General features: G+C 43.8%; 1 protein-coding gene across 1 annotated transcript; it reads left to right on the top strand.

The window, feature by feature from the left end:
* The first annotated feature begins 387 nt into the window (after positions 1-387).
* On the top strand, positions 388-14,632 carry LOC142084092 (nucleolar RNA helicase 2-like). Its single transcript, XM_075154186.1, has 15 exons — positions 388-765; positions 982-1,275; positions 2,754-2,829; positions 3,847-4,025; positions 5,099-5,216; positions 5,890-6,075; positions 7,476-7,621; positions 7,880-8,029; positions 9,313-9,474; positions 10,045-10,164; positions 10,660-10,733; positions 11,840-11,999; positions 12,830-12,964; positions 13,785-13,829; positions 14,320-14,632. Exons 1-15 carry the CDS (start codon positions 388-390, stop codon positions 14,512-14,514), a joined length of 2,418 nt encoding a protein of 805 aa, XP_075010287.1. The 3' UTR covers positions 14,515-14,632.
* The last annotated feature ends 250 nt before the right edge of the window (positions 14,633-14,882 follow it).

Below are 14,882 nucleotides of genomic sequence, written 5' to 3'. Positions count from 1 at the left end.
CAAACCTGTACATTTTCCAAAAAAAATAAAATATTATTTTACAAGTTCATATCCTATGTTAGAAGGTTTTAAAAGTGCGTGTGTCGGGCAAAGGTGGGTAGCGTAACTTGAGTATACACGCTCGAAGTATATTTTTTATGATATAGGAAGCATTTACATGCATTATTCCATACGGTGAGTATTGTTTTGCCGGTATAGATGCGCGGGGTGCAGCAACCTGGTTGCTGGAGGTTGCAGCGCGGCGGCGGGAGCCCCGTGAGGGGAGGCGGCGGTGCCGCGGTCAGCACCCGGTGCTCGGCGCCGCGGGCGCGGGGGAAGCCGGAGGAAGGGACCGGCCGGGCAGCGCCGGCGGAAGGGGCGGGCCGGGCCGGCGGCGCAGCGGGCTGTATGGGCGGCGTGTGGGGCCGAGCGGCGCGGCTCGGCTTACCTGCGGCCCGGGCGGCGGCGGCCCCGGTCAGCGATCGGCGGCGGCGGGGCTGGCTGTGCGGCGCCGGGGCGGCCCCGCTGCTGCTGCTGGCGGCGCTGCCCCGCGGCCCGGTCCGCCCGCCGGCCGCCCTCGGCGCCGCGCCTCACTTCCTGCGCGCCGGGGCGGGGCGCGGGCCTTGGGGCCGCCGCGGCGAGACGAGCAGCGGCAGCGCCGCCGCACACCTCCCCGGGGAGCAGCCGGCCGCCATGCCCGCCGCCGGCCCCGCCGCCAGCCCCGCCGAGCCGCAGGCGCCGGCGGGCGACGAGTCCCTCCGCCGCGGCCGCCGGAGGAAGGTCAAGGTGGGAGCGGGCGCGGGAGCGGGCGGCGGCGCGCCACGTGCCGTCGCGGGGGCGGCCATTTTGTACGGCCCGGCCCGGTCCTGCCACGGGCTTGGGGGGAACCAGGGGAGCCCCGGGCACGGAGGTTCCGGCGTTAAAGCCGAGTAACAGCGCCTCGTCGGAGGGGGCGGGCGAGGGAGGCGGTTCCTCCGCGTAACGCCTGCTTTCCCTCGGCAGGTGGAGACCCAGGAGAAGAAGCTGAAGCAACGGGAGAAGCTGAAGCGGCGCGGTAGGGCCGAGGGCGAGCAGGCCCAGCCCGAGGAGAGCGGGCTGGGCGACGGTGACCTTGAGCCCCCCCTGCCCAAGAAGACAAAAAAAGTCAAGGAGAAGAGCAACGGTCTGGCTGGAGAGAGCGACGGCTCCGAGCATACGGTGAAACCTTCCTCCGCTCTAAGCAACGATGTGACGTCCGCGGCAGCCCAGAGCGCATCCGGCGATGCGGCCGCTGGAGAGCAGGACAGCGACGCGGAGGTAGTAACACTCTGCCAGCAGAGCCCTTGCCTTGCCTAATTAAAGCCCCACTGGTAATGAGTGGGCTTAATTACACATACTGGGAGCTGTGTGGAGACCTGGGGTGTGAGGGCTGTGGGAGCGTTAGGCTGCTGTTTAGTCGTAGGCAGCGTCTGCCGCTGTTCCCCTTAGATTTACTGGCGCGGGGCATCAGGGAGCGCCCGGCACCATGCCGGTTTCCGCCCGAGCTGCGGGTGGGTGCGTGAAGCACAGCAGTACATGCACCAACACGTGGCAGCCGTCTCTCCTTGTGCTTTCCCCCTCGTGGTAAATGCCAAGCTGTTTGGAGTAGCTTATCCTACAGTGGAGGAGCCTAGGTAGCAGGAAGTTTCCATGTGCTAGCTCGTCTTCGTGTGGCAACTTGTTTTGTGTCCTGCAACGCAAGGGTTTCTCCCTGCTGCACAGGCAGTCACCATCCCAGAAATGTGCATCGCTTTGTGCTGTGACAGCGCTTTCTCTCCTGGCAGGCACTTTGAAGAAGAATTTAGCAAGGTGTCCTGTAAGGGAAGGTCACGGTTATCCTCATTATTTCCCGCTTCTGGAGATCTTCCTGTTCGGATTTCACCCTGCGTCTTGCACACATGTGCGAGAGGGCCCCGCAGCTTGCCTTCCCCTGGATAGGGCCTTCTGTGGGTAGTTTTCTCTCTTGTGTTTAAGATGGGAACATGAATCAAGAGAGTGCTTTTTGTACATTCGGTGTAATGACGTGATCTCTCGGATCTTTGATGTAGAAGCTAAATAGTGAGTTTTAAGCAAGTATCTAATGGTGTACAAAGTTAAGAAGCTGTTTGCATGGTGTACTGAGTAGGTGTGATTTAGAGGGAAATTCCTGCCTCACACAGTGAATTGTGACACCACATATGTTTTGCTGTGAAAAACAGTTTTCTGATGATTTCAGTGGACTCCAGTTAAGATTTTTAACAAGTAGTTTCCCTTTCCTGACTTGCGAAGCATATGTGCGCGATGTGGTAAGATCGCATGGAAGGGGCCGTTGTTCCCTTTCATTTGCCGTGGGTCTTAAAAGGTGGTGCAGGTATATCTGAACTAGGGATGAGATAGCAGTAGTCATCGTTTTGAACAAGTTGTTGCAGGTAACAAGAGCAGGAAAACCTTTGGCAGGAAGTCTTTACTTAAGACTGATGTAGAAACAGGATTTACTTGGAGGGGTTCTGTCACGCTAACTGGTGCAGCCCGTGTCAGTGTGTCTTGGCTTCTAATATAGGATGCAAGTTTCCCGCTTTACGCTGTGATGACGTTTTTGTTTGTGAAGTACCTGCATCACAAGAGTTTTCTTTCTTTTTAAACAGAAAGAAGGTAGTTGGTAAAACTGCAGTGATAAAGTAAATGCACAGCTTTTCTTGTGTGCCTATATAGGGTATGTTATTTGCTCATCTCTTAGGGGTAATAAGTTTGTTTTTTTTTTTCTTTTATCCTGTTAGGAGCTGACAGAAGAAGCAAAAGAAGGCGCCTTCTCCAATTTTCCTCTCTCCCAAAACACCATCAACCTTCTCAAAGGTTAGTTAATGTGGCAAAAGAAATTTCTGTAAATGTTTGTCCGGAATTGCATTCTGTTACCCATGCAAGCAGAGACAGAAGCCAAGGGTAAATTGTCCTAAATCGTCTTACATTTACTGTGGAGTAAGAACACGCACATGAGCAGTCACTGTAGATTCAGGGAATCTACTGTTGTTAGTAAGAACAGAGTTTCTGTTTTGTTGCCTTTCAAGTTCTGTCACTTTAAGGTGAGTTTATTCTTCCATGGTGTGTTTATTCCTACATATACATTGTAGAGACAGTGTTTTTCTTCTCATCGGCATCGTTTTACTTACTATGTATCTTTATTTTAATTCTGGTATCTGCTGTCTACAATGTCACTTCTTAAATAAGTGTAATGGTGTTTCTTATGTGAGGAGTATTTGGCTCCTGTGAACAGATTGTCTCTGATTATTCTCATACTTCCGGGCATTTTCATATCTCTTCTAGATTAGTTTTATTGCGGATGTAACCAGTGTAGAGTTCTTGTTGGGAAACTTGCGATTCTTGTTTCCCAGACAAAATTCTCCTAGTTGCTTTACATTTTCCTTGCTCGGAAATTTCTCTTGGATGGATTGTTTCACTTCCACTGTGCAAAATCTCTCTTCAAGTTTTATAATATCTTAAAATAAACACCCTCACCTCCTCCCCTGCCCTCAAAACCAAGCTACCACAAAATCTTTGGCTGTATCAGAAGAAACATGTTTGTTTGGTTTTTTTATTTCCTTCTTTCCCTCAGGTTGTCTTATGCCAAACATCACAAAGAAGGCTATTGTGAAAACTCAGCTGCTTGTGTAAGGGGGAATAGTTTTGATCTAGAGTAGGAGAAAAAACACACAGATGTGTATTTCTTCTAACTTTAACCTTCTCTTGTGTACACGATTTGACATGATGTGTCCTACATATTTGGGCTAGTTATATATGAGGGCTTCTAATTATTTGTTCAGGTTGCAGTAGAATCAGCACCTTTTAATGAAACCTCTTTGGATTATTTTACAGCTCGAGGTGTAAAATACCTGTTCCCTGTGCAAGTGGAGACTTTTCAGCCCATATATGACGGCAAAGACCTGATTGCTCAAGCTCGAACAGGAACCGGCAAAACACTTTCTTTTGCTCTTCCGCTGATTGAAAAACTTCAGAGTGTCTCGCAAGATGGGAGAAGAGGCCGTTCACCAAAAGTAACTTACCTCTTAAGGGTTAACACCAAAACCTTAGATTATAGCAGTTTTTGAAAGTGGTTCTGTAATTGCTTTGGGGACTTTTTTGGGATTTCTGTCTCCTTTATTGGTGTTTGTAATACTGAACGCTTTCCTCAGATCAGGAGCTACAATGTGACAGAGATTTTGCAGCATCGCAGTGATGACACGTTTCACTTTTAGGGTTCCTTGTGGCCTTATTTGGGAGAGTGCTATCCTCAGGAAGTTAGCGCGTGGCTTTGGGGTTGAATCCCCTGCCTCTTCTCAGGTAGTGGTTGAGTCAGCTGGACTTGCCTCCGTTCACTGAGGTTGTTTCACACTATAAATACCATGGTGATAACTGAAGGCTTTGGGGGTTTTATTTTTCCCTCGTGTCTGGAGACTCAACTTAATGGATACAAGTGGTGTTTACATTTCTAGTCAAGCATGAGATGGAATTGGTAACCAGATACCTGTGATCAGATATCATATTCCCATGGAAATGAAGTGTATATATTTATCATTAGACTGAAAAACTGTTACAGTCTGCAGATTTGTTGCCTACTTCATCCTTCTATTTTATTAACTTTAAAAGTGATGTAAGTTTTAAAATCTTACTGTAAAAGGGAAGGATAGATACTGGAGGAAGGCAGGTAGGTGGAGAAGGAGGATATACGGCTAGAGTGCGTCATGCTATGTATCTTTTAAGATCTTACTACCCCAAATTGTTTAGTGACTGTTCCTATCCTTTAGTGCTGAACTGCACCGTCATTGTCCTTGGTAAATTTACTGAAGCGTCTATTTTATCTGGCATTAACTTGAGAAAAAACTATCGCTGTTCTACATCTCAGTTATCTTGTAATGCTTTGTCTTGTTTCCTCTTGCTGGCTATGAGGCTGTGATGTGCAGGATCCAGGTGGCAGGAAATATTTTTGGGATGGTGGGGAGCTGTGGGCACCTCTGGAACAAGTGTAGAATAAGATCGGGAGTACAAGCTGTTTGACATGAAGTAAACCCTTTTCTCCTAGCACCCTCTCCCAAGCATAGCTGCATTTTTGTCTCTTTTCACTCTCCAGGTGCTGGTTCTTGTTCCAACCAGGGAATTGGCCACTCAGGTAGCCAAAGACTTCAAGAATCTCACCAGGAAACTGTCAGTGGCTTGTTTTTATGGAGGAACTCCATATAAAGCACAGCGTAAGTAAACGCTAAGGAGTTACGACTGGATTGGAGTTGGCTTTCTCCAAATGCATTCCATGAATAAAACTTTTTACCCGCTCAGAGTTTCACTTCAGTTAGGAACCATGACTTTGCTTTCAAAGGAAGCAGACAGCTTGGGTTCAATCATTTTAGTTCCAATAAATCTTTATTTAAAAGAATGGTTTTAGGTCTGCAAAGTGACTAGTCCTTGTAGTTTCTTCTTTATTGCGTGTTTGTGTGGTTTTTGTGTGGACTTATATTGGGACTAGACAACTGTCCAAGGAAAAGAGAGAACCGTGTATGTGCATGTGGCTCTGTCTCTCTCTCTTCAGACGTAACTGTGAAAAAGAATTTAGCTGAAAAACTGAAGCGTTTTTCTGTGATAAAGCTCTGGAGGTTTCTAATGCCAGCTCATTGCTGCTTGGAAATTGGCGTAGCTTACTGTAACTTTGCTTGTGATTTAGCTGGTATTCCCGACAGAGCAACTTGGACCGCCGATGAGCTTAGTTGTTTGTTACTCAGACTGGACGTGGTGCTTTATTCAGAGATTAAAGTTTTTTGGTAGTTTTTTCGTTCTAAAATTAGAAGTGTTGCTGTGTACTGGTAGCTTTTTACCTTGCTGTCTCTTAGCATTCTGACACTGTCCTTGTTTTTCTGTCTTTTCTTCCAGTTGATCTTCTTAAAAGTGGCATTGATATTCTAGTGGGAACTCCTGGACGGATCAAAGACCACATTCAGAATAGCAAGCTGGAACTTTCCAGCGTGAAGCACGTTGTTTTGGATGAAGTTGATCACATGTTAGACATGGGCTTTGCTGAACAAGTGGAAGAAATCTTAGGATTTGCTTATAAAAAAGGTAAATTCTGACATCAGGAGAGGAATAGAGGGCAATGCAGAAAACACAATTATGCTACTTTGAAAACTGCTGGTGCACCCTCAACTTGAATCCTTTGCGTGATACTAGTATTGGACCTCAGAGAAAAGAGTAAGGTAGAGTTGGAAAAGGTTCAAAGCAAGGTGACGGACAGCTGAAGGGCTGCAATGGCATCTCTGGGAGGGGGGAGAAAAAAGGCAAAAAAGCAACACACCCAACCCAACTGCCTAAGCCCTAGTGCTCTTCATCCTGAGAGAGGTGACTGAGCATAGGGTTGGGTTATGATGTGTCTGTACACTTCTCATCACACAAAATTGACAACTAGGGAATATTTGCTCTTTTCTGATGTAATGGGCATTCAGCGAAGCTACCAGGTAGCAGCTACAGAGCAGAAGGAGGTTATTTTAATAGTGTGAAATTCCTTGCCACATTGTACTAATGCCAGAAGTTTTGAAAAGTGACTTGAATTACTGGAATTAGAAATATCAAGGATTACTAAAAGCAAGGGTATCACTTCTGGCTCTGGAAGCCACAAAAAGCTGGTTGCTGGCAGTGTTTCTTCACATGTTTGTTAACTTCACTTGACTACTGTTGGAAAGAGTATATGAGCTTCATGGATCTTAGGTTTGACCCAGTACAGCCACTGTCATTTTTACATTCTCCCCATTTCTGCAGAGTTGGTCTTTGTCCTGACAGCCAAAAGTACAGAGGATTTTCTAAAAAAGGAAATCTGTATGGGTTTTGGAAGAGTTGTCATAATTATTCAATCTTAAAAGTTTTCTTCATAACTGGAAAATAAATTGTAGGGAATAATAGCGTTCTAAGTAAAGAATGCAAAACCGTTCTTTTGCAATGTGTGTTTCTGTCTGATGCTGTGGAGCTATGAAGGTAGGTTAAATTTTTTCAAGATACCGTTTGTTAAGCTGTTCTTACCTGGGGTAGTCTATCTTGTCATATAATTCTTCCCCCTGGTCTGCAGAGTGTCCTTTTTAGCCTGCCTTTTTCCTTTGCACATAGCCATACTGTTCACAGCTAGTTAGTATTGGAATACTGGGCAAGGAGGGATTGAGACGAGTTTTCTCAGGTATGTGGGAGGACTTCAGGCACAGTCTAAACCATTTTTAGCAGATGATCTAGAAATGTGTCTTGCATTTATTCTCAAGTAGGATGAAGGATTCAGTTTGGTCCAGTTAAAATTACTGTAATTTTGCCTTTGGTGTCTAAAGGATATTAAAAAAGCTTTCATTGCTTCTAAGTTTTCTTCTTGTAGCTGACTTATTGATATATAAACCTCTCAATTTGAGAGCAACTCTCTTGCTTTTTTACTAGTTCTCAAGTTTGAGTCTGTTGTGATGACTGAAATCAGTGGCGTTTCCTTCCAGGTTCTGAGAACAATCCCCAGACACTGCTGTTTTCTGCAACTTGTCCACGATGGGTATATGATGTAGCCAAAAAATACATGAAAGATGGATATGAACAGATTGACCTGATTGGAAAGAAAACTCAAAGGACTGCCACAACTGTGGAAGTGAGTGATTCTGCTGCAGAGCAGTGCAGGTCCTGAGAGCATGTGGCCTGAATGAGATGGATTCTGCATTGACTTTACAAATGCGGGTGTGGAATGACTTCTTACATGATTGAAACAAAAATTTTTTAAGCAGAGCTTTCATATGGGGGCAGTAGTTTGCAAACTTAAAAAAGAAATTATCTTTCTGCATTCATTTTGTCTGTTCTGTGTGTGGCTTAGATTTAACATAGATGCTTATCACGTTTCTTTCCCAAACAGCACTTGGCTATACAGTGTCGCTCATCTCAGAGAGCAGGAGTTCTTGGGGATATCATTCAAGTCTACAGTGGCAGCCATGGGCGGACCATTGTCTTTTGTGAGACCAAAAAGGAGGCAAATGAACTGGCTATGAATGCTTCGCTCAAACAGGTACTGGGGTCTGAACAGAGAGCCGCAGTTACGGATGTTCAGGGGTTGAATGCCCTGAAATAAATACGAGGTTGCAACTGTGTGGATGAAGTTGTTTCTGTGGGTGGTTTTAAGATTTACGAAAGCTGTTTCTAAAAGTAGAGCTTTGCAATTAAAATACCTTCCTGGCTGCGATTATGAATTTATTCCTGTGGCTGTAAAATCATGCAGGACCGGATCAATAGAAAATACGCAGCTCGTGTTGAATAACCACAAGGTAGTAATAATGGTAATAAACAGGAGCTAGTATAGTGCACGTATTCAATCTCATGTTAGTGTGGTCTTTGGATTCCTGTCTCTTAATGGCTTTTATTCTTTGAACAGTCAGTATTCAGGAAAATCCAACTAATATGGTAGAACAGAATGTTCTGTTGCCTTGGAAGGTCATTTAATATTTTGTTCAGACCTCAGGTGATATATCGAGCAGGTTTTCTATGCTTGCTTGAATTTTTTTGAGCGTGGGAAAAGTGCTGGATTTTTTTCAGAGAAAATCCTGTTTGATACTAAATACTAATTTATGACGAAAGAGCAGTGGTGGGAATACATGGTTTGCCCAGTATTTGATAAATATCATATACCATCCATATTAAAATCTCACAGCAACAATTTTTGTCTGTTGGCCCTGCTGCTTTCACAGTAAATCCAATGACTTTGTTTTTGTGTCAGTATGTGACGCATCTTTCTCTTATGCTATTAAGTTCTGCTTTAGCATGTTACTCATTTGAATTCTGATCTTGTGACTCTCCTCTTTCTCCTTGTCAAACACTCGGTCTGTCTTTTGTCCCATTAAAAGTGGAGGTTGTTCAGATCACCTGTAGGATTTGGGAATGCCCTGAAATCCTCACTTCGGCTTCTGTGTGTTTTGTGGTGGCTTCCCAGGGAAGGGATCAAAGTCTCCTGCTAGCTCTTGACAAGCACTGCTTAAGTAAAGTTGCTTCCATCTGTTCCAGTGGAAGTGAAGGCTGAAGCGGGCCCTTGTTGGCATGGCAGACTGCAAATTGTACAGTCTGCTGTTGGTATGCTACGAATAATAACATTATAGTAAAACTACTGCTTATGAGTGTTATTGTCCCTGAGAAGGATCAAGCCACAAAGTTGGATGCTTTATATTCCTTTGGTATCAGCTGTGTAATTATTTTCTGTTGCTCTGCGCTATGTTTTGGGTTTTGTAATTAAATGTCTTTAGTTACTGCGGCCTAGACTCCCCTGTTAAATGACATCTTAATGGTTTGTTTCACTGACAGGATGCCCAGTCATTGCATGGTGACATTCCACAGAAACAGAGAGAAGTTACATTAAAAGGCTTCAGAAATGGTGTGTTTGAAGTTCTGATTGCAACAAACGTAGCTGCCCGTGGTTTGGATATTCCTGAGGTTGACCTTGTTATACAGTGTTCACCACCAAAAGTAAGTCATTAGGGGAAACTAAAATTGTAATTTATTTTTTTGTGGCAGAACAGTGGGTTATTCCTTTGTTTCACCAGAAGTATGTTCTGAATCCACACATGAAGTGGATTTTTTGTAAATGCAGGCCTAGAATTTCCTAGTTAAGCTTTTATATTTTGAGCTTTGATTAAAGTAAAAGTGATGGTTTTTGGTTGCTCTGGAAAGTCGCAAGATAGCTTTCGACATTGTTTCAGCATTTCTGAATCCCTTCTGAACATTGTTGAGTTTCATAACAATTCTAAACTACTCCTGATGCCTTTTTCTTCTTTTGAAACTCCAGTGGAGCTTTTTATTTAAAAAAAACCTTATGTCAATAGTGTTCGTTAAACCTGAGGCAGCATACCTTGGGCAGGGTAGCGTAGGCAGACCTGAGGGGTTTATGTATAGTTACAAGTTTGGGTATAGAGACATAATGTATCACTCCTTAGGCTTCTGAATTAGAATTTAGCTTGCATTTTCTCTCTTACAATGTATAAATGTCAACGGTTTAAATGACATAAGGTTTTCTCGTGTTAATCTGAATTTCTGCAGGATGTTGATTCCTACATCCATCGTTCTGGACGTACGGGTCGAGCTGGGCGGACCGGGATCTGCATTTGTTTATTTCAGAGAAGAGAGGAAGATCTTCTGAAACAAGTTGAGCAGAAAGCGGTGAGTTGTACCTCAGACCTCTGCTTAATGAAATTATTCAGCTCCTAAAAAGACTCTGCCACTCTTAGATTTTTTTTTAACCATGGGCTGCTTATGAGTCCAGTATGGGACTCATGTCCCATAGACTAGTAGGCCTAAAATGTTGATATTTGCTAAGTGTTTGTAAATGCTTTTGTATCAGCCTGTTCTAATGTCTCATGAGTTTTCCCATGTTGGCAGTACTCTGTTGATGTCAGCAGGCAGAGTGTGACAGGAATGCATGAAGGAGACCATGCCTCGCATTACAACCTGCATCTAAATTGGTGTAAAGTAGCTCCAGATTAACAAAGGCAGGAACTTAAAAGCTTTATTCTAGCTTTAGAAATAACTTAATTTAAGTAAGACTGTGTTGATATTCTAAACGGTAACTAGAGGTCTCAGTGATGTGACTTAGGTAGGGTTGAGTTGTAGAGTGCTGAAAATACCTTTAACTGTAATTTGTTTTCTTGATTTCAGGGGATTACATTTAAGCGTATAGGTGTTCCCTCTGCTACAGATGTAATTAAAGCTTCAAGTAATGATGCCAAAAAGTAAGTTTATTTGCCTGTTCTTAGAAGATGTCTAGAGATGTTACCAACAACAATGCTGTTGATGCAAAGCTTTAAGAGATCAGACCTGTATGTGAGCAGGTCTTTGCCTATGTCGCAAAAGGCAGCTGCTTTGCATGCAGACACTGACTTGTTTTCTTAAGATGGTATCAATAAACCTCTGTGTGCTTGAACGTAGACCTTTTCATAGAACATAATGTTCTCTAAGTTCTTGCAAAAATTAACCTTTTTTTATATCATCAGGAATCAATGGCAGAACAGTGATAGTACTGTCATGAGAGGAAACTGGTTTTGTTCTCTCAGATGATACAGTAGCAGTGTGTGAAGAGCAATACTTAGTGTAATGAGGAGTTACTGTGCAGTACTGAGGGTGTTGTAGCCCTGTCCTGTGTTTCTTTGTATCATTTTATTCTCAAGGGTTGTGTTTTTTTATTCCATGCAGCTCTGTTTACATTTGCGGCCCCATTGCTGGAAATTGCATTGGCAGAGGTTATTATAATTAGCGATGATTTGACCAGTGTAAAGGAGATCATGGGCATGGTGTTGGGTTCACAGCGTACTGAAAAATGGTGGGAGGTGCTGGTGTACCAAAAATAGCATAAGAGAAGCAGCTGTTCTCAGTTTCCCAGCTTGTTTTCACTGCCTCTCCCAGAAATAACCAATTTAATCAGCTTGCAGTGAGAGCAAGAAGTGCCAGTAGTGGCATTGTAGTGGTATGCTTCTCTTCCTTGTGAAGGAAAAGCACGGGAATCTTGCATTTGCTGGAACACTTTCTTGTGGATTCTTGGGTATGGCCTTAAGAATGCTGATATTTTAGAGCCTTCCCGTGACGTTTTTATCAACGCTCTCAAACATGCCACATCTTGAACACATCTTTCAAGAGGCTTGGCTTAATAAACAGAGAAGATGGGTATTCAGCATCCTGAAGGTGTTGAGTTAAATGGGTGGTAGTGAAGTATGAGCATGATAGCCAAGGCTTTTAGACATAATTTGTTAATCTTGAAAGTGTCTGAAGTCTATGTCTTAAACATGGCTGCATTTCACACTGGCCTTCGCTGATCTATTAAACTTTTGTTGTCACCATGTAGGTTGTTGGAGGCCATTCCTCCTTCTGCAGTAGACTACTTCAGAAAATCTGCTCAAGAGCTCATAGACGAAAAAGGGGCGGTTGCTGCCCTGGCTGCAGCTCTAGCTCATATTTCTGGGGCATCTTACATACAGCAGCGCTCCTTACTCAACTCAACTGCGGTAAATAACATTATACCTGTGTTTACAAGAATGGATAAATGAATTGCTTGCGTCCAGTCCAAGTGTGGCATCTTCTTCTCAGGCTCTTTCAGTTGGGTTTCTGAATAGCTGTTGTCTCCAGCTTCTGGTTTGTTGCTTGTTCCTTAACTGAAATTAGCTCTTACTGGCACTCTGCAGGAAACCAGAGAAACTTGAAATCGGTTAGTAAATTTTTTTGTAATGAGAGTTAAAAGAATTTCTCCAGAGATCTAAGTGACAGAAGACTTTGATGCTCAGAGAGAGTTTAACTAATGACATCTTACAAGCTAATGGATTCGTTCGTGTTATTGTAGTTTCCCTTTCCCAGGAAGCTTTTATATTTCTGTAATATTTCAAGTAAGTCTAGCATGTGATTACCTGACTTGAAAGAGATCTTGACAGAAGAAAAGTACAGCCCTTCCTTTTTCTCATGCGTTTAGGGAGAACTTGGCCCAGTTCATTGTGTGGTAACACAATTTTGGAAATAGCATGTGGCTGGACTGTGCTTCTTGTATCAGTTTGGGGTTTTTTTTACCCCTTTTCTAGCCGTAACTTTATGGATTGAATAAATGCGTCTCTGGCTAAAATACAGAAATGCTGTTGGCCTTTATATCAATGGGCAATCTTAGGTTAGATGGATGCCTTCAGCTTCTTAGGAGGCTTTTAGCTGCTTCGCTTTTGGGAAGCTGATTTCTTAGGATTAAATACTGCATTACAATAAAAGGTTATTGCATAGTTCGTTAGTTAGTGAGTTACAGGCTGTCCAACCAAGTTTAGTCTTGTAAACGTTTTTCTCTGTTTGTTTCCTGGAGGGCTTTGTGACCATGGTGTTAAAGTGTTCAATAGAAATGCGTACCATGAGCTATGCCTGGCGAGGACTAAAAGAACAGCTTGGCGAGGAAGTAGATGCCAAAGTATCCGCAATGCGTTTCCTCAAGGGGAAGACGGTAAGATGGCCCAACCTTGGGGAAGGAGGCGGGGTGCGTGTACACATATGGCCAGTTTTTGCAGTGATTGAGGCAGGAGTTCTGAAGTACCAGTATACAAATGTTGATACCTCACTCTATCCCTGCTCAATCTCATTTCTCAGAAAATGGTAACCTGTCATGAGGCCCCCTGTAACTGCTGTCTATGTATACACTATAAAAAAAAAAAAAAGCCAAACAAAACCTTACAGCTGGTTGAGTATTTTAAAAGACATTTACTTGAATGGAGACATTACTCCTAAATGATAATGCAGGAGTTCTCTCAAAAAAAAAAGTATCAGAAATATGTATATAGTGGGAGTGGGTGTTGTGACCTCTATTCTTTCATTGTGAACTTGTGCGAACACTACATACCAGTGCATTGAAAACATAGCTGTAGAGCAGGGCAGTGACTGACTGTAGAGCAGGTACAGTATTCACCTGTCTGTCAGCCTGACTCCTGACACTTGTCTCCTGTGCAAGTGTGTTCTCAGAGAGCTTGTGGTGCCAGAAGACGCCTGTCTTACTTTCAAACAGACAGGCTGATTGCAGGCAGTGCTGCTGTCAGCACAGAGCATTTGAATCTGCATTTTGTTTTGAGCTTCTGTGTTTTAACTGCTTCTTTTCTTCAGCTTATAAAAAGCTTCCCCCAAAAGACCATGCTTTCTACCATTTCTGGTTTCTACAGTTAGCGTGTACGAGCAGCTGCAGGTGCTGCCTGTCTGGAGTTGGGTGTCTCTGTTCTTGGATACATCTTTGGAAAGCAAATGCCTCTCTCTTTTTTTTTTTTTCCCTGTTATAGGGGGTGTGCTTTGATATCCCTGTTGGCGAACTGAGTAACATACAGGTATGTTTTTGTAACCAGAATTGGCTTTGGAACCTGGTGATTTGGAATTTGGTGATTGCCATATGTAGGATTGAATATAGGATGGTTTGGGAGGGTAAGGTTTGTGTTTTAGTAAGGACATTGCACAGACAACACAGTCGTTAGAAAGAGCACAGCACAGTCATTAGAAAATACTCTGTCATGCCTCTTTCTCATTTCAGTGCTCATCATATTACCTGATTTTATTAAACAAAATCCTATGTTCTTTGGCTACTCTGGGTTTTGACCTCTGCAATGTATTTGAGAGTTAACCAGTTTTCTGTCCCTTTGTGATCGTTTATCCTTTGTCACAGGACTGAGAGTTGGCTCCAAGAGGGATCTGCTGACCTATTTTGGCAAGGGTGGGATTTGTCTGGAAATGCCTTTGCATTCAATGTTGCTTTTAATGATATAGGGTACCTTGCACACACCTGCAGGCACATAAAGCCTCTTTACATTGGTCTTGTTTCAGGAACAGTGGAGGGACACCAGGCGCTGGCAGCTGTCGGTGGCAAAGGAATTGCCTGAGCTGGAAGAGTACCCCCAGGAGGCAGGGCGAGGGCTCTCCAGGTTCGGAAACGGGAGGCAAGGTGACGGTGGCTTCAAGAGGAACAACTGGTTTAAGAATGGAAACCGGGGACAGGATTTTGACAGGTCACTTGATTAATCTCTGGTACAGATATGGGACTGAGCCGATTTTTATCAAAAAGTAAAGCCTGTTCGGCATTCCTCTTTGTCTTTATTCCTTGATAAAGCAGCCTGTCTTTGAGGATGGCTAAAAATCATGTTTGCTGAAATGACTGGGTTTTTTGGAAGATTTTTCTTTTTGCCCAGCGAACCAGCTGCTGCCATTTTCCTGCCATAAAACGCTATATATGTCTCAAGCATTTCACCGGAAACTCGGCGTTGTGGGAGATCGATGCTCTTCCAAACATGTAGTTACTGCACCCTGCCTGTTCAGCAGCCCTCGTGGAAAAAATCTGGTTCTAAAAAAATTTTTTTTTTTCAGAAAAATGTGAGATCAAGCCCCTCAGC

The sequence above is a fragment of the Calonectris borealis genome, chromosome 7 (genome assembly GCF_964195595.1).
Source record: "Calonectris borealis chromosome 7, bCalBor7.hap1.2, whole genome shotgun sequence".
Classification (NCBI taxonomy): domain Eukaryota; kingdom Metazoa; phylum Chordata; class Aves; order Procellariiformes; family Procellariidae; genus Calonectris; species Calonectris borealis.
Note: the sequence above shows the minus strand (reverse complement) of the source record. Positions and strands in the feature narration are given on the sequence as shown.